The sequence below is a fragment of the Anomalospiza imberbis genome, chromosome 28, assembly GCF_031753505.1.
Source record: "Anomalospiza imberbis isolate Cuckoo-Finch-1a 21T00152 chromosome 28, ASM3175350v1, whole genome shotgun sequence".
Taxonomy (NCBI): domain Eukaryota; kingdom Metazoa; phylum Chordata; class Aves; order Passeriformes; family Viduidae; genus Anomalospiza; species Anomalospiza imberbis.
Window position 1 is genome coordinate 1,604,345 of NC_089708.1, and position 18,620 is coordinate 1,622,964.

Consider the following 18,620-nt stretch of genomic DNA (forward strand, 5'->3'; position numbering starts at 1 on the left):
GGGAAGGGGTTTGTGGGGTCAATGCTGATCCCGGGGAAGGGGTTTGTGGGGTCAGTCCCGATCCCAGGGAAGGGGTTTGTGGGGTCAATGCTGATCCCAGGGAAGGGGTTTGTGGGGTCCATCCCGGCTGGGTTGATGCCCATCCTGGTGTGTGGGGTCCATCCCCATCCTGGTGAAGGGGTTCGTGGGGGGTATTCTAATCCCAGGGAAGGGGTTTGTGGGGTCAATGCTGATCCCAGGGAAGGGGTTTGTGGGGTCCATCCCGATCCCAGGGAAGGGGTTTGTGGGGTCAATGCTGATCCCAGGGAAGGGGTTTGTGGGGTCCATCCCAGGGAAGGGGTTTGTAGGGTCCATCCCAATCCCAGGGAAAGGGTTTGTGGGGTCCATCCCGATCCCGGGGAAGCGGTTTGTGGGGTCCATCCCGATCCCAGGGAAGGGGTTTGTGGGGTCCATCCCGATCCCAGGGAAGGGGTTTGTGGGGTCCATCCCGATCCCAGGGAAGGGGTTTGTGGGGTCAATCCCGATCCCAAGGAAGGGGTTTGTGGGGTCCATCCTGGCTGGGTTGATGCCCATCCTGGTGTGTGGGGTTTGTTCCCATCCAGGTGTGTGGGGTCCATCCCCACCCCGGTGCCCTGGGTCCATCCCCATCCAGAACCGCCCCCGGAACAATTTTAGAGCTGAGGCACCTTCCCAACCCCTCCGTCCTCCACCCTTCTCGCTCCCAGCCCGCCCCATCCCGCCGGGAGCCGGAGCGGAGCCGCCGGGGGCGGGACCGGGCGGGGCGGGGCCGGCGGCGCGGGCGGGCCCGGGGGCAGCGGGGCCGGGAGCGGGGCCGGGAGCGGGGCCGGGGCCGGTCCCGGGGGTGCCAGCCATGCTCAGCCGTCTGGGAGCGCTGCTGCAGCAGGCGGTGGAGACGGTGAGCGGGGCCTGGGGGGGACACGGGAGGAACGGGACCGGAACCGGGACCGGGAGTGGGGAATCCCGTGCCCCCCTGACCCCGGTCCCGGTGTGAGCAGCGGGAGCCCAGCGTGGACCTGCTGGAAGCCTTCACCGAGCACTGGACGGGCATCACCGGCTACTACCTGGAGGCCACAGGTGAGTGGGGTGCGGGGAGAGGGTCCTCGTGGCCCGGGTTTGGGGTGCTTTTGCCCCGGGATGGGGTCCCTGTTTCCCGGGATGGGGTCCTTTTTCCCCGGGCTGGGGTCTCTGCGAGGTGGGAATAAAGTCCTTGTGGTGTGGGGACTGAGTTGTGGTGTCCTAGGCGAGGTCCTTGTATCCTAAAGTAGGGTGTCCTAAAAACGGGAATAAGGTCGCCGTGCCTGAGGTGGGGGGGGGGGGGGTCGCAGTGCTCTAGGAGGGGACCCCATTCCCTGGGACACGATCCCATATCCTGGGAGGGGACCGTGTGTCCTGGGAGAGGGTCCCGGTGTCCTAAAACAGGGTCCCCGGCCTAGGAGTGGTACCGCTGCCCTGGGGCAGGGTCAGGGGACATGTCCCGGCACAGGACCCCATGTCCCGGGACAAATCCCTGCACCCTGCCATGGGACCCCACGCCCTGGGACACGACCCCCGTGCGCTGTGGCTGCCCCGGCACGTGGGGACAGGCCACGGGACACCCCTTCCCAAAGCCCGGCAGGCTGTACCCACGCGGGGTTCTCCGCCCAGCCCGGCCGCCACCCCCTGTCACGGCGGTGGGGTCGGCACGGAGAGCTTGGGGTGGGTGGGAGCGCTCCCGGCACGGGCTGGGACACGATCCTTTGGGAGCCCGCTGCACCCCGGGAGCGCCGGGCCAGCGCCGGGAGAGCTCCGGCCCCAGTTCCCAGCCGGATCTCGGTCCTGGCTCTGCCGGGGGGTCTCCGGTGCCCACCGGGGGAACGGGCAGCGCCGGGCGGAGCGGGATGTCCGGCAGCGTCCTAGGCCGGAGCGGAAGCGGCTGTTCCATCCTCACATTGCCATCTAGCGTCGTTCCACTCCGGAGGAGCAGGATTTAGGGATGGCACGGGTCAGGGAAAAGCCCTGGCAGAACCCCACTGGCACGGCTGGCACCTCACCGGGGCATCCCTCCCGCTGCCGTGCCCGGGGGGGCCCGCAGCAGCCCCCCATCCCTGAATCCATGAATCCCCAAATCCCCGAACCCCCAAATCCCTGGATCGCTGAATCCTTGAATCCCCAAATCCCTGAACCCCAGAATCCCTGAATGCCCAGATCCCTGGATCCCCAAATTTCTGAACTGATGAATCCCTGGATCGCTGGGTACCTGGATCCCCAAATCCCCAAATCCCTGAATCCCCAAATCCCTGATCCCTGGATCGCTGAATCCTTGAATCCCCAAATCCCTGAACCCCAGAATCCCTGAATCCCCAAATCCCTGAATCCCCAAATCCCTGATCCCTGGATCGCTGAATCCTTGAATCCCCAAATCCCTGAACCCCAGAATCCCTGAATGCCCAGATCCCTGGATCCCCAAATTTCTGAACTGATGAATCCCTGGATCGCTGGGTACCTGGATCCCCAAATCCCTGAATCCCCAAATCCCTGATCCCTGGATCGCTGAATCCTTGAATCCCCAAATCCCTGATCCCGGGATCGCTGAATCCTTGAATCCCCAAATCCCTGAACCCCAGAATCCCTGAATGCCCAGATCCCTGGATCCCCAAATTTCTGAACTGATGAATCCCTGGATCGCTGGGTACCTGGATCCCCAAATCCCCAAATCCCTGAATCCCCAAATCCCTGATCCCTGGATCGCTGAATCCTTGAATCCCCAAATCCCTGAACCCCAGAATCCCTGAATGCCCAGATCCCTGGATCCCCAAATTTCTGAACTGATGAATCCCTGGATCGCTGGGTACCTGGATCCCCAAATCCCTGAATCCCCAAATCCCTGATCCCTGGATCGCTGAATCCTTGAATCCCCAAATCCCTGATCCCTGGATCGCTGAATCCTTGAATCCCCAAATCCCTGAACCCCAGAATCCCTGAATGCCCAGATCCCTGGATCCCCAAATTTCTGAACTGATGAATCCCTGGATCGCTGGGTACCTGGATCCCCAAATCCCTGAATCCCCAAATCCCTGATCCCTGGATCGCTGAATCCTTGAATCCCCAAATCCCTGATCCCTGGATCGCTGAATCCTTGAATCCCCAAATCCCTGAACCCCAGAATCCCTGAATGCCCAGATCCCTGGATCCCCAAATTTCTGAACTGATGAATCCCTGGATCGCTGGGTACCTGGATCCCCAAATCCCCAAATCCCTGAATCCCCAAATCCCTGATCCCTGGATCGCTGAATCCTTGAATCCCCAAATCCCTGAACCCCAGAATCCCTGAATGCCCAGATCCCTGGATCCCCAAATTTCTGAACTGATGAATCCCTGGATCGCTGGGTACCTGGATCCCCAAATCCCTGAATCCCCAAATCCCTGATCCCTGGATCGCTGAATCCTTGAATCCCCAAATCCCTGATCCCTGGATCGCTGAATCCTTGAATCCCCAAATCCCTGAACCCCAGAATCCCTGAATGCCCAGATCCCTGGATCCCCAAATTTCTGAACTGATGAATCCCTGGATCGCTGGGTACCTGGATCCCCAAATCCCCAAATCCCTGAATCCCCAAATCCCTGATCCCTGGATCGCTGAATCCTTGAATCCCCAAATCCCTGATCCCTGGATCGCTGAATCCTTGAATCCCCAAATCCCTGAACCCCAGAATCCCTGAATGCCCAGATCCCTGGATCCCCAAATTTCTGAACTGATGAATCCCTGGATCGCTGGGTACCTGGATCCCCAAATCCCCAAATCCCTGAATCCCCAAATCCCTGAACTCCTGAATCCCTGGATCCCTGAATCCCTGAACCCTGAATCCCCAAATCCCTGATCCCCGAATCCCTGAATCCCCGAATCTCCAAACGCCTAATCCCGAAGTCCGTGGATCCCTGGATTCTTGAATCCCTGATCCCCAAATCCCCAAACCCCCGAACTCCCAAATCCCTGATCCCCAAATCCCTGAACCCCCAAATCCCTCAATCCCAAATCCCTGATGCCTGATCCCCAAATCCCTGAATCCCTGATCCCCAAATCTGCGATCCCCAAATCCCTGAAGCCCGATCCCCAAACCCCTGATCCCCAAACCCCCGATCCCCCAAATCCCCGATCCCCAAATCCCCAATCCCCCAAATCCCCGATCCCCAAATCCACAATCCCCAAATCCCTGAACCCCAATCCTCGAAACCCTGATCCCCAAATCCCCGAATCCCCAAATCCCCCAATCCCAAAATCCCCAATCCCCGAACCCCGAATCCCGATCCCCAAACCCCCAAATCCCCCAATCCCTGAATCCCCAATCCCCAAATCCCTGAATCCCGAACCCCAATACTCAAATCCCCGAATCCCTAAATCCCCGAGTCCCTGAATCCAAATCCCAAACCCCCAAATCCCCAAATCCCCAATCCCCGAATCCCCGAATCCCGATCCCCAAATCCCCAAATCGCGATCCCAATCCCAGAATCCCAAATCCCCGATCCCCGAATCCCCAAATCCCCGAATCCCCAAATCCCGATCCCCAAAACCCCAAATCCCCAATCCCCAAATCCCCCAGTCCCCAAACCCCAATCTCCAAATCCCCGAACCCCAATCCCCAAATCCCCCAATCCCCAAACCCCAAATCCCAAATCCCCGAACCCCGATCCCCAAATCCCCAATCCCCAAATCCCCCAATCCCCAAACCCCAAACCCCAAATCCCCAAACCCCGATACCCAAATCCCCAATCCCCAAATCCCCCAATCTCCAAATCCCCGAACCCCAATCCCCAAATCCCCCAATCCCCAAATCCCCAAACCCCAATCCCAAATCCCCAATCCCCAAATCCCCGAACCCCAATCCCCAAATCCCCCAATCCCCAAATCCCCAAATCCCCGATCCCCAAATCCCCAATCCCAAATCCCCGAACCCCAATCCCAAATCCCCAAATCCCCCAATCCCCAAATCCCCGAACCCCAATCCCCAAATCCCCAAATCCCCCAATCTCCAAATCCCCGAACCCCAATCCCCAAATCCCCCAATCCCCAAATCCCCAAACCCCAATCCCCAAATCCCCCAATCCCCAAATCCCCGAACCCCAATCCCCAAATCCCCAAATCCCGATCCCAAATCCCCAAATCCCCAAATCCCCGATCCCCAAATCCCAATCCCCAAATCCCGAACCCCAATCCCCAAATCCCCAAATCCCCCAATCCCCAAATCCCCGAACCCCAATCCCCAAATCCCCAAATCCCCCAATCCCCAAATCCCCGAACCCCAATCCCAAATCCCCAAATCCCCAAACCCCAATCCCGATCCCCAAGCTGCCGCTTCCCGCAGACGAGAGCGTTCCGGCGCGGCGCACGGACATCCCGTGGCGCCTGCGGCAGATGTTGGACATCCTGGCGTACGAGGAGGGCCAGCGGCCGGCGGGGGACGCGGGGCCGTGCCTCGAGTACCTGCTCCAGCACAAACTGCTGGAAACGCTGGCAGCGCTGGCAAAGGCGGAGGTGAGCCCGGGAATGGGGAAAATCGCCCGCGAGAGGCCGAGCCCGCGGCCTTTCCCCGCTGCTTTCGGGCTGCCCCGCAATAATTTGAATTTTGGAGCATTTTTACAGAGAATGGGAGGTTGTGAAGTGCTTGGGATTGGGGTTTTCTGGGGGAAAATCGGTTATTTTTGGAGGGTAATTGGTCTTTTTTGGGAAAATTGGATTTTTTTTGGAGGCGAAGTGGCCTTTTTGGGGAAAATTGGATTTTTTTGGGGTGGGTAATTGGCCTTTTTGGGCAAAATTGGATTTTTATTTTTTGGCGGTAATTGGCCTTTTTTGGGGAAAATTGGCTTTTTTTTGGGTGGATAATTGGCCTTTTTTGGGGAAAATTGGCTTTTTGTGGTGGAAAACTTGGCTTTTTTTGTCAGCCCGGGAATGGGGAAAATCGCCCGCGAGAGGCCGAGCCCGCGGCCTTTCCCCGCTGCTTTCGGGCTGCCCCGCAATAATTTGAATTTTGGAGCATTTTTACAGAGAATGGGAGGTTGTGAAGTGCTTGGGATTGGGGTTTTCTGGGGGAAAATCGGTTATTTTTGGAGGGTAATTGGTCTTTTTTGGGAAAATTGGATTTTTTTTGGAGGCGAATTGGCCTTTTTTGGAAAATTGGAATTTTTTTGGAGGCTAATTGGCCTTTTTGGGGAAAATTGGATTTTTTTGGGGTGGGTAATTGGCCTTTTTGGGCAAAATTGGATTTTTATTTTTTGGCGGTAATTGGCCTTTTTTGGGGAAAATTGGCTTTTTTTTGGGTGGATAATTGGCCTTTTTTGGGGAAAATTGGCTTTTTGTTGTGGAAAACTTGGCTTTTTTTGTCCGCCCAGGAATGGGGAAAATCGCCCGGGAGAGGCCGAGCCCGCGGCCTTTCCCCGCTGCTTTCGGGCTGCCCGCAATAATTTGAATTTTGGAGCATTTTTGCAGAGAATGGGAGGTTGTGAAGTGCTTGGGATTGGGGTTTTCTGGGGGAAAATCGGTTATTTTTGGAGGGTAAATGGTCTTTTTGGGAAAATTGGCTTTTTTTTTTGGAGGCTAATTGGCCTTTTTTGGGAAAATTGGATTTTTTTTGGAGGCTAATTGGCCTTTTTGGGGAAAATTGGATTTTTTGGGGTGGGTAGTTGGCTTTTTTGGGGAAAATTGGATTTTTTTGGGGGGTAATTGGCTTTTTTGGGGAAAATTGGATTTTTTTTTTTTTTTAGTGTCATCGGCCTTTTTGGGGAAATTTGGAATTTTTTTGAGGGTAATTGGCCTTTTTGGGGAAAATTGGCTTTTGTGATGGAAAACTTGGCTTTTTCGGGAGGGTCTTGGGTTCTCAAGTTCCCACTGGGATCCTTTCTGGGAGCTCGCACCTTGGCACATCCCTGCTTATGCAGGGAGGGTTTTTGTTTGTTTTTTTTAAATATCAGTCACACAGGTATTTTAAAAATAAAACAAAACTACGTATTTTAAAAAGTAAAAATTAAAAAAAAAAAACCTTCAAAATTAAAAAATAAAAAAACGTTTAAAAATTAAAAATAAAATATTAAAAATTACAATGAAAATTAGAGTTAAAATTAAAAATAAAATTCGAATTACAATTAAAAATTACAATTAAAAATCACAATGAAAATGACAGTTAAAATTAAAATTACAATTAAAAATAAAAATTAAAATTTAATTACAATTACAATTATAATTAACCTTAAAATTACAATTAAAATTACAATTTAAATTACAATTAAAATTACAATTAAAATTTCAATTAAAATTTCAATTAAAATTTCAATTAAAATTACAATTAAAATTACGATTAAAATAATTACAATAAAATTAAAACTGAAATTAAAATTAAAAATAATAGAAAATAAAAATATCTGGCACTAGGCTTTGCAGGATGAGGTGCCAGGTGTGGGAAAATAGTAAATATTGCCCAAATATCTAACAAACATAACGGCTCTGCCGTCCCTTTGCTGCTAATAATCGCAACAAGCCCCTTAGAAGCAGATTTTTATTTAAGTGGAAGTGGAAACACGCTGGTCCTTTCCCACCACGAGGGTTTGGGGCTTTGGGAAATGGGAGATGACCCCCCCGGATTGATTTGTTTCCCCTTTGGGCGCAGAGAACGGAGTAGAAGCCGCGGTGGTCAAAGGGAAGCGGGGCACGGTTTGGGCGCTCGGAGGGACAGCGGCTGAGCGCTGTCCCCCGTGTCCCCGTGTCCCCGTGCCAGTATCCCCCTGGCATGAGGCAGCAGGTCCTGCTCTTCGTCGCCCGCCTGCTGGGGCGGCTGCAGCGCCCGCTCCTGCACTTCCTCAGCGTCCGCCGGCCCGTGCAGGTCAGGTGCCGCCTGTGCCCGGGAGGTGCCACCCGCGGGAGCGGGCTGGCACCCCCACACCCCCCTGCCCTGCCCCCCAGAAGCTGCTCCAGCTCAGCGGGGACCGCCTGGGCTCCGGCGCCGAGAAGGAGGAGGTGCAGCTCGCCGCCGTCCTCTGCTCCAAAATCCAGCGGGATCCCAGCCTGCTGGCCTATATCCTGGAGGTGGGACAGGGCAGGGTCGCCCGCGGGGTTCGGGCTCCTGTCATTGGGGTTCTGGATCCTCTTTGCAGCCTCCTCCCTGTCACAAAGCTCCTCCGGGTGAGGAGGAGGAGGAAGGTGGTGGCTGCGATGCTTTGCTGTTCCTCCTCCTGTCCAGGGAAAGAGCGTCCTGAACGGGAGGAGAGCCCCGGAGAGCCGCAGGGAAGAGGGTTTGGATCCCCCCGGGCACCGCTGCCAGCTCCCCTCCTGCCCAGCCCTCCCCGCCACGTGGGGACAGCAACCTCGTCACCTGCCTGGTGGCGCTGTGCCGGAGCAAGGTACGGCCACGGGGGTGGCACTTCGGGGACAGCGGGCACTGCCAGGCGTGTGGCGACCCCTGTGCCCTCCTCCTCTTCCTCGCAGAAGAGCCGGCTGGCGCTGAAGGCTCGGGAGAACCTGCTGCTGCTGGCGGGGCTGTCCCAGGAGGCGGCTGCCGCCTGCCTGGCACGGGACAGTGCCCTGTGCCAGCTGCTCACGGGCCACCTCTGTGACCTGTACTGCGCCGTGCCCGCTGGCACCGACCCCGCCGACGTCCTCGCCATGGACAGGGCCAGCTGGAGGTGAGGGGGCGCTGGGCTGGGGGTCCCAGGTGCCACCCAGGCGGTGTCACAGCCCCACGTTCTCCATCCCGAGCAGGTCGCAGGGGGACGGTGCCGGGGACGGGGGTTTCCCGGGGAAGGAGAGCCTGGCTGAGTTCCTGGGCTGCTGGACTTCCTGGATGAGCTGGTGATGGGCGCCCACCCGGTGAGAACCACGGGATTCCTTCACCTGGGAATTAATTTGGGCCTGATCCCCACCTTGTCCCCAGCCCAGAGCAGCGAGTGCCACCTCCAGGGATGGCGACTCCACCATTTCCCTGGGCAGCCCCATTCCAACATCCAATCACCCTTTCTGTGGAGAAATTCTTCCCGATCCAACCTAAACCTCCCTGGGTGCAGCTTAAGGCTGCGTCCTCTTGTCCTGGGGGGTCCCCACTCTCAGCCCCTCCCTCCCCCCCAGCTCGTGGCCGATGCCATCACCGAGGCCGTGGAGGAGAAGTTTTTCCAGGGAATCCTGCAGCCGCAGCTCCTGCAGATGTGAGTGACCCCAGCTGGGGAGCTCTGCTCCTCAGGACCCCCTCGGGCCAGGAGCAGGGGGATCCCCTTTTCCCTGGACAACCCCCACCTCCGCACCCCGCAGGTCAGAGCTGGCCGTGCTGGGCGCCACGGCCGTGCTGACGGGGACGGTGCGGCAGCTCCGCGCGCCCGCCCTGCTCCACCGCCTCGTCCTCTTCCTGCTGGGCCCCATCGACACCCCGAGACCCCCGGGGACGCCCCCCACGCCCTGCGGGCGCAGCTCATCGACCGCTGCGACCACCTGTGCGACGAGGTGAGCTCACCTGGGCGGGCTGGGCGGGCAGCGCCGGCAGTGCCGGGGGTCTCACCCTGCCGGCCGTGCCCAGATCAGCCTGGCCAGCCTGCGGCTCTTCGAGGAGCTCCTGAGGAAGCCCCACGAGCACGTGGCTCACAACCTGGTGCTGCGGAACCTGGAGGCCAGGGCTTACCTGCAGCGCGGCCCCCACGCCGCCGAGGAGCACGGGCCCCCCGAGACGGAGCCCGAGGAGGACGGGCTGTGAGCGAGGGGGGCTGGGGCAGGGCGAGGGGGGCGGCCCCCGCTGCCCGCCCCGCTAACGCTGACCCCGTGCAGGGACCTGGAGGAGGATCCCTATTTCACCGACGGATTCCCAGACAGCTTTGGGGCGACAAAAAATCCTTCCCCGGCATCGACCCCGTCGGGGAAGGGGCAAGTGAGCGAGGTGGTCAGCAGGTAGGGGTTTGGAGGGGTATTGTAAAACGCAGGCGAACCCGGCGGGAGGAAATGTGTGACTCCAGCTCAGAGGCTGGATGATTTCTTTATTATAACTATGCTCTAACACATTAATATACCATTTAAAGGAGATACTAACACCACACACCTGCTTTTACTAACTCGCAACTCGTGCCCTCTCTGAGAGTGCAGCCACGGGTGGGTTGGATTGGCCATCAGGCTCAAACAATCCTCACCAGAACCCAACCAAGCAATCACCTCAAGTAAAGGATTCTCCAAACACATTCCACTGGGAAAAACAAGGAGCAGAAAATACAAAATATTTTCTCTTTCTTTCTCTCTGTACACCTCTGTAAAAAATCCTGAGAGAGAAAGAAATGTGCTTACCACCGAGGGGCTGGGCTGGAATAGGGGGGCTGCATCCTCTTCCCCCCATCTCTCCTCCCTCTCTTCCAGCTTCCTGTGCCTGGTCCCCGAGGAGGCCAAGACCTCCTCGTGCATGGAGGAGGGCGGATACGACACCTACGTGCACGACGCCCTGGGCATGGTGGGTGCCTGGGGGGGTCCCCAGCCTGCTGGTGGCTGTCCCCGCTGTGGCTCTCACCTGCCGTCACCCCGGCCAGGTCCAGGCGTGCCGTGCCAGCGCGGCCCCGTGGGGGTGGCCTCGTCCCCCCGGCCCCTGGACTCCTGTCACCCCGGAGTGGCTTTTTACGAGGGACACTTCCTCAAGGTGCTGTTTGACCGCATGAGCCGGATCCTGGATCAGGTACCAGGGCCACACCTGGCTGCCCACCGGGCTCTGCCCCGTGCCCCCCACCCTGGACCCGCATGGGGGGCTCCAGGACCCCCATCGTGGGGACAAAGTGGCCAAAAGCATCAGCTTGGTGTGGCTGGGCTCAGAACGAGGGGATGGTGGGGGGGTCACCCCCACACCAGGTCCTGAGCGTCCCCCCGCCCATGCCAGCCCTACAGCCTGAACCTGCAGGTGACCTCGGTGCTGTCCCGGCTGGCCGCCCTCCCCCACCCCCACCTCCATGAGTACCTGCTGGACCCCTACCTCAACCTGGCCCCCGGCTGCCGCTCGCTCTTCTCCGTCCTCGTCAGGGTAATGTCACCCACTGGGGTGTGGGGACACGGGGACACGCCCTGGCCAGGGTGGGTGACTCTCTCCTCCCTCCCCAGGTGATCGGGGACCTGATGCAGCGGCTCCAGCGCGTGCCCCACTCCAGGGCCAAGCTGCTCCTGGTGCGCCGGCAGCTCCTGGGGCTGGTGCCGGGAGAGCAGTGAGTGCCCCAAAATGCCCTTTAGGGGAGGGGGTGTACCCCACAGACCCCCCCATCGCTCGTGTCCCCGCAGGATGGATCACACGGTGCTGTTCAAGGGGGTGGTGGTGCTGGAGGAGTTCTGCAAGGAGCTGGCTGCCATCGCGCTGGTCAAGGGGCCACCCGAGGGGCCACCCTAAGCCCTTTCCTGAGCTCCCCCTCTTCGGCCGGGCTTGTGGTGGCCACTGGGGATGGCCCAGCCCACGTTCTGGTGGCCCTGCAGTAGCCAGGAATGGCCGTGGCACAGCGGGAAGGACCTCGCAGGAGGACGAGGAGGCGCCGAGTCCTTCGCTGTCGCCTTGGCCAGCCCCGAGGTGTCACCACGTCCCCGTGCTGGGTGCGGGGCCGCGGCTGCTTGGCTCCTCCTGGGTGGTGGTTCCTGCTCCCCCCCCGCGCTGTCGGAGCTGCCCCGAGCCCCCCAAGGCTCCAGCAGGGAATTTTTAGGCAATAATGGGGTGTGTGGGACACAGCCCCCCCTGAGCTGCAAGGACTCGATTGTCCCCTGCCTGGCTCTGTGGCAGGGGGAGTGTGACATGTGTGACATGTCTGTGTGTGTGTGTGACGTGTGTGTGTGCTCTGGTGGGGGACTGTCCCCCAGACCCCGCAAAGCCCCTCCCCAGGGTGATGGGACTCTGCTCCAATAAAGCTGTGACTCAGCACCACCTCCTGTGCCCCTTCCCAAACATCCCAAACCCCACTCTGCATTTTCCCCCAAACATCCCCAAAACCCACTCCACATTTTTCCTCAAACATCCCCAAAACCCCACTCCACATTTTTCCTCAAACATCCCCAAAACCCCACTCCACATTTTTCCTCAAACATCCCCAAAACCCCACTCCGCATTTCCCCCAAACACCCAAACCCCACTCCCTATTTTCCCCTAAAATCCCCAAAACCCCACTCCCCATTTCCCCCCAAACACCCCAAACCCCACTTCCTATTTTCCCCAAAATCCCCAAAACCCCACTCCCCATTTCCCCCCAAACACCCCAAACCCTACTCCCCATTTCCCCCCAAACACCCCAAAACCCACTCTGTATTTTCCCCCAAACACCCCAAACGCCATTCCCCATTTTCCCCATTTCCCCCAAACCCCACTCCCCATTTCCCCCAAACCCGACGCTGCATTTTCCCCCAAACATCCCCAAAATCCCATCCCCATTTTCCCCAAACACCCCAAACCCCACTCCCCATTTCCCTCCAAACATCCCAAAACCCCACTCCCCATTTCCTCCCCAAAACCCACTCCCCATTTCCCTCCAAACCCACTCCCCATTTCCCTCCAAACCCCACTCCCCATTTCCCTCCAAACCCACTCCCCATTTTCCCCCAAAACCCACTCCCCATTTTCCCTCCAAACCCCACTCCCCATTTTCCCCCCAAAACCCACTCCCATTTCCCCCCCAAAACCCACTCCCCATTTTCCTCCAAACCCCACTCCCCATTTCCCTCCAAACCCCACTCCCCATTTTCCCCCCAAAACCCATTCCCCATTTCCCTCCAAACCCCACTCCCCGTTTTCCTCAAACATCCCAAAACCCCACTCCCCATTTTCCCTCAAAACCCACTCCCCATTTCCCTCCAAAACCCACTCCCCATTTCCCCCCAAACCCCACTCCCCATTTTCCCCCCAAAACCCACTCCCCATTTCCCCCAAACCCCACTCCCCATTTTCCCCCCAAAACCCACTCCCCATTTCCCTCCAAAACGCACTCCCATTTTCCCCTCAAAACCCACTCCCCATTTCCCCCCATACCCCACTTCCAACGCAGCCGGGGGCACGGCAGCAGCAGCAGCAGCAGCAGCCGGGTTGATTTTATTTCTGCTCCCAGCACCCCCCATCCACGGGCAGCACATCCCGGGGCTCCCCCTTTGGCACAGCCGCGCCCTCTCAGCCCCGCCATTCCCAAATCCATCCTTTCCGTGCCCTAACTCCGGACGGGCACGGTGGCACGGAGCCTCTGCAGGACGCGGCCCCGCAGCCCCTCCTCCCGCACGGGCCACCAGCGCAGCGCGGGGTCGCGGGGCTCGGGGGGCCGCTCCCGCTGGCTCCCCGGGGGGACGCTCAGCAGCACGTTGAAGCAGATGCCATCGGTGTCCCCGGAGCCCCCAGGGCGGTGCTGCAGCCCCAGCAGCCCCAGAGCCGCGGGCTGCGGCTCCCAGGCCAGGCGGTCCCGCAGCAGCCGCAGCAGCGGCGGGCGCAGCCCCGCACGCAGCTCGGAGGGGGACGTGCCGCAGGCCACCACGGGCAGGTGCGGGGTGCCAGCGGTGGCCAGCAGCAGCCACAGGTCGCCGGCGGCGTTGGCGAAGGGCAGCAGGAGGCGCAGGCAGAGCGGGGAGCAGGGCAGCTCCCGCGGCAGCGTCGGGGGGTGCGCGGGGCTCCGGCGGTAGCGGGCGGCCAGCTCCAGCACGGGCAGGATGTCCGGCGAGCGCAGCGGCAGCGAGCGCGGGTCCCCGGGCCACCAGGTGGCTTGGAGGGACTCGGCGTCCGCCTTCTCGAGGGTCTTCAGGGTCCCACCTGTGCGCACAGTGGTGGCATGGAGTGGGGGGGACAGCGGGAAGGGACTGGGCCGGGACACTGGTGGGGCATTGAGACCCCCGAGGTGGCCTGAGAGGGGACACTGGTGGGGCATTGAGACCCCCGAGGTGGCCTGCGAGGGGACACTGGTGGGGCATTGAGACCCCCGAGGTGGCCTGCGAGGGGACACTGGTGGGGCATTGAGACCCCCGAGGTGGCCTGAGAGGGGACACTGGTGGGGCATTGAGACCCCCGAGGTGGCCTGCGAGGGGACACTGGTGGGGCATTGAGACCCCCGAGGTGGCCTGAGAGGGGACACTGGTGGGGCATTGAGACCCCCGAGGTGGCCTGCGAGGGGACACTGGTGGCCCTGCACGGGGGCTGGGGGGTGGCGGCAGGGGACAGCGATGGCCTGGCACAAAGGTGCTAAAATCCGTCACGGGGTTTGCAGGGGACACCAGAGAGCTGGCACAAAGGTGGCAGGGGACACTGACCTGGGCACGGGGTGGGTGGGGACACTGATACCCACCATGGGGCTGGCAGGGGACAGGGATACCCATCACAGGGGTGCCATTTGCCATCACGGGGCTGGCAGGGGACAGGGATAAACATCGCAGGTCTGACAGGGGACAAGGATACCCATCACGGGGCTGGCAGGGGACAGGGACACCCATCATGGAGATGTCATTTTCCATTATGGGGCCGGCTGGGGACAGGGATACCCATCACGGGGCCAGCTGGGGACGCTCCCCCCAAGCCCCCCGTGCCCCTCGGAGCACCACAAACCTGTGGCCCGTGCCAGGAAGGCGAAGCGGATCCAGGCCGGGCCCCTCTCCTCCAGCGCCAGCAGCGTGAGGGGCTCGCAGTCCAGCCCCGACTCCTCCCTCACCTCCCTCCGCAGCGCCGCCACGATGCCCTCGCCCGGTTCCATGCGGCCCGCGGGGAGGTACCAGCGGCCCCGGCACTCGGGCTTGGCCTCCTGCACCAGCAGCACCGCGTCCTGCGGGCGGGACTGGGGGTACTGGGGGCACGGGCTGGGACTGGGGGGACTGGGGGGACTGGGGACACGGGCTGGGACTGGGGGGACTGGGGGGACTGGGGGGACTGGGGGGACTGGGGGCACGGGGGTGGGACTGGGGGAACTGGGGAGAAAGATTGGCTGGACTGGGGGCACTGGGGGAAAAGGGTGGCTGGACTGGGGCCACTGGGGGGCACTGGGGGAATGGCCTGGCTGCACTGGGGGGCACTGGAAGGGACTGGGGGAATGGCCTGGCTGTACTGGGGGGCACTGGGGAATGGCCTGGCTGCACTGGGGGGCACTGGGGGAATGGCCTGGCTGCACTGGGGGGCACTGGGGGGCACTGGGGAATGGCCTGGCTGCACTGGGGGGCACTGGGGAATGGCCTGGCTGCACTGGGGGAATGGCCTGGCTGCACTGGGGGGCACTGGGGGAATGGCCTGACTGCACTGGGGGGCACTGGAAGGGACTGGGGGAATGGCCTGGCTGCACTGGGGGGCACTGGGGAATGGCCTGGCTGCACTGGGGGGCACTGGAAGGGACTGGGGCCACTGGGGGGCACTGGGGGAATGGCCTGGCTGCACTGGGGGGCACTGGGGGGCACTGGGGGAATGGCCTGGCTGCACTGGGGGAATGGCCTGGCTGCACTGGGGGGCACTGGGGAATGGCCTGGCTGCACTGGGGGGCACTGCGGGGCACTGGGGGAATGGCCTGGCTGCACTGGGGGGCACTGGGGAATGGCCTGGCTGCACTGGGGGGCACTGCGGGGCACTGGGGGAATGGCCTGGCTGTACTGGGGGGCACTGGGGAATGGCCTGGCTGCACTGGGGGGCACTGGGGCCGGGGGCTGCCTCACCTCCTGGTTGAAGAGCACGGCCAGCACGACGTAGCAAACGTTCCTGCCCAGGCGGACGGGCCCGGGGGGCGCGGGGGACCCCTCGAAAGTCGTCCCCACGTCCCAGGCGCCTCCATCCAGCACCGCCTCCAGCTCCGGCAGCGGCGCGTCCCCCATGGGGGCGGGGGTCCCGCGGCAGCTGCGGGCGGCAGCGGGGCCAGCTCAGGGCGTGGCGGGGTTTTGGGGCGGCGAGGGGAACCCCCAGAGGTGCAGGCGAGGGGACAGAGAGCGGCGGCGCCGGGGGGGCTGCAGGGGGTGGTGAGGGAGGGGCTCCGGCGATTGTGGGGCGCACGGGGAGGGGGGCTGAGGGGTGCTGGGGGAGGGGAAGGGTCTGCTGGACTGGGGGATGTGCAGGGGGGTGTAGATGGGGAGGGGTCTGCTGGGCTGGGGGGGGGCGTAGCAGGGGAAGAGCTCGGTGGCCTTGGCGACGCACGGGGGGGTGCAGAAGGGGAAGGGTCGGCTGGACTGGGGGACCCCCGGGGGGGCGTAGGCGGGGAGGGGCTCAGGGGTCGCTTTGGGCAGCCGGGGGGGGCTGCGGTAGGACAGGGGCTGGCCGGACTGGGGCAGGCACGGGGGGGCGCAGGACGGGAAGGGCTGGCTGGACTGGGGGGGGCCCAGGGCGGCGGCCGGGAAGAGCTGGCAGGATTTGGGGAGCCGGGGAGGGCTGCTGTACGAGAAGGGCTGGCTGGACTGCAGGATGCACGGGAAGCTGAAGGAGGTGAAGGGCTGGCCGGACTGGAGGATACTGGGAGAGAAAGGCTGGCCGGACTGGAGGATACTGGGGGGAAAGGGGTAGCTGGACTGGTGGTTACTGGGGGGAAAGGGTTGGCCAGACTGGAAGATACTGGGAGGAAAGGGTTGGCCGGACTGGAGGATACTGGGAGGAAAGGGTTGGCCGGACTGGAGGATACTGGTGGGGAAGGGTTGGCCGGACTGGAAGATACTGGGAGGAAAGGGTTGGCTGGACTGGAAGATACTGGGAGGAAAGGGTTGGCCGGACTGGAGGATACTGGGAGGAAAGGGTTGGCCGGACTGGAAGATACTGGGGGTAAAAGGCTGGCTGGACTGGAGAATACTGGGAGGAAAAGGGTAGCTGGACTGGTGGTTACTGGGAGGAAAAGGCTGGCCGGACTGGAGGATACTGGTGGGGAAGGGCTGGCCGGACTGGGGGGCACTGGGAGGATACGGCCGGCTGGACTGGGGGATGCCCGGGCTGGGGTAGAAGAGCTCGCCGGGCTGGGGGGTGCCGGGGGGGCTGGAGCTGGGGGGGGACTGGGGGTCCCAGGGCGGGGAGGGCTGCAGGGCGCTCTGGGGGAGGGGCTGCTCCCAGCCTGGGGGGCACGGGGGCGAGCTGGGCTGCAGGGTGCAGTGGGGGGCTGGGGGTGCGCTAGGGGCAGGGGACTGGGGGGGGGCTACGGGGAGGGTTTGGGGGGGCTGCACTTAGGGTTTGGGGGGGCTAGAGGGGACGGTTTGGGGGGGCTGCACTGAGGGTTTGGGGGGCTGCAGTAAAGGAAGGGTTTGAGGGGGCTACGGGAGGGTTTAGGGGGCTACAGGGAAGGGTTTTGGGGGGACTACAAGGTGCAATTAAGGGAGGGTTTGGGGGGGCTGCAGTGGGGGTTTGGGGCTGCGATAAGGGGAGGGTTTGGGGGGGCTACAGGGTGCAGGCAGGGGGTGCAATAAAGGCTTGGGGGTGCAGTAAAGGAAGGGTTTTGGGGGGGGCTACAGGGCGCAATTAAGGGAGGGTTTGGGGGGGCTGCAGTGGGGGTTTGGGGCTGCGATAAGGGGAGGGTTTAGGGGGCTACAGGGGGAGGGTTTGGGGGGGCTACAGGGTGCAGGCAGGGGGTGCAATAAAGGCTTGGGGGTGCAGTAAAGGAAGGGTTTTGGGGGGCTACAGGGCGCAATTAAGGGAGGGTTTGGGGGGGCTGCAGTGGGGGTTTGGGGCTGCGATAAGGGGAGGGTTTAGGGGGGCTACAGGGTGCAGGCAGGGGGTGCAATAAAGGCTTGGGGGTGCAGTAAAGGAAGGGTTTTGGGGGGCTACAGGGCGCAATTAAGGGAGGGTTTGGGGGGGCTGCAGTGGGGGTTTGGGGCTGCGATAATTGGAGGGTTTAGGGGGGCTACAGGGGGAGGGCTTGGGGGGGCTACAGGGTGCAGGCAGGGGGTGCAATAAAGGCTTGGGGGTGCAGTAAAGGAAGGGTTTTGGGGGGCTACAGGGCGCAATTAAGGGAGGGTTTGGGGGTGCAGTAAGAGCAGGGCTTGGGGGGCTACAGGCTGCAGGAGGAAAATGGGTTGGGGGCGCTGCAGTAAAGGTTTGGGGTGCTCTAAGGAGGCTGCAATAAAGATTTGGGGGTCCGCAATGCGGGCACGGTTTTGGGGGGGGAGGGGGGGGGCTGCACTAAGGACGGGCGCGACGCAGAAAGAGTCGGGGGGCTGCAAGGAGCATCGGGAGCATGGCGGGGCTGCAGGCAGCGTCAGGAGGATGCGGTAAGGGCCGGGGGGCCGCAGTGAAGCTCGGGGGGGGCGGCAGCGCCGGGCGGGCTCCGGGGGTCGCCGGGCGGGCTCCGGGACCCCGCCGCCCCCCCCGCCCTGCGCATGCGCCGCGCACTCACCGCGCCGGGGCTCCGCCGCGCCGGCCCCGCCCCCCTGCCCGCCGCCTATTGGTCATCCCGCCGGCGCGGCTCGCTGCTCATTGGTTGAGCCTGCTGCCACTCACATCGGGCGGGACTTGGTCTTAAAGGGGCCGCGCGGGAGCGTGGCGCAGAGTTAATTGCGCGGGGTTAATTAGGCGGTGGTGATTCTGCGGGGGTCATCGCATGGTGCCCATCGCCTCTTGTTCGTGGCCCAGTGCCCTTTGCCCAGTGCCCATTGCCCGCTGTTAATTAATTGCCCAGTGCCTATTACCTGGTGTTAATTATTTGCCCAGTGCCCATTGCTAGGTGTTAATTAATTGCCCCGT

General features: G+C 61.4%; 2 protein-coding genes across 2 annotated transcripts; one reads left to right on the top strand and one right to left on the bottom strand.

Annotated features, from left to right (window-relative positions):
• The first annotated feature begins 793 nt into the window (after positions 1 to 793).
• Positions 794 to 11,897, top strand: FHIP2B (FHF complex subunit HOOK interacting protein 2B). The gene is given in 21 exon segments (XM_068174556.1): positions 794 to 916; positions 1,017 to 1,095; positions 5,361 to 5,530; positions 7,764 to 7,868; positions 7,949 to 8,071; positions 8,226 to 8,284; positions 8,286 to 8,385; positions 8,471 to 8,667; positions 8,744 to 8,808; positions 8,811 to 8,851; positions 9,107 to 9,183; positions 9,287 to 9,390; positions 9,393 to 9,475; positions 9,549 to 9,718; positions 9,794 to 9,913; positions 10,370 to 10,460; positions 10,537 to 10,576; positions 10,579 to 10,679; positions 10,878 to 11,018; positions 11,096 to 11,196; positions 11,270 to 11,897. Coding segments are annotated over 21 exon segments (2,118 nt in total). The 5' UTR covers positions 794 to 871; the 3' UTR covers positions 11,376 to 11,897.
• Positions 11,898 to 13,128: 1,231 nt separating this feature from the next.
• Positions 13,129 to 18,346, bottom strand: NUDT18 (nudix hydrolase 18). Its single transcript, XM_068174344.1, has 4 exons — positions 18,274 to 18,346; positions 15,629 to 15,806; positions 14,541 to 14,754; positions 13,129 to 13,754 (listed from the first exon to the last, which is right to left on the bottom strand). Exons 1-4 carry the CDS (start codon positions 18,327 to 18,329, stop codon positions 13,165 to 13,167), a joined length of 1,038 nt encoding a protein of 345 aa, XP_068030445.1. The 5' UTR covers positions 18,330 to 18,346; the 3' UTR covers positions 13,129 to 13,164.
• Between the last annotated feature and the right edge of the window lie 274 nt (positions 18,347 to 18,620).

What these genes read in the sequence shown, in the direction of transcription:
- NUDT18 (XM_068174344.1), bottom strand. Translation starts at nt 18,329, where the DNA reads ATGACCAATAGGCGGCGGGCAGGGGGGCGGGGCCGGCGCGGCGGAGCC. An exon ending in CGCGGCGGAGCCCCGGCGCG is followed by an intron (nt 15,807 to 18,273) that starts GTGAGTGCGCGG and finishes TGCCGCCCGCAG; the next exon opens with CTGCCGCGGGACCCCCGCCC. An exon ending in CCGTGCTCTTCAACCAGGAG is followed by an intron (nt 14,755 to 15,628) that starts GTGAGGCAGCCC and finishes TCCCGCCCGCAG; the next exon opens with GACGCGGTGCTGCTGGTGCA.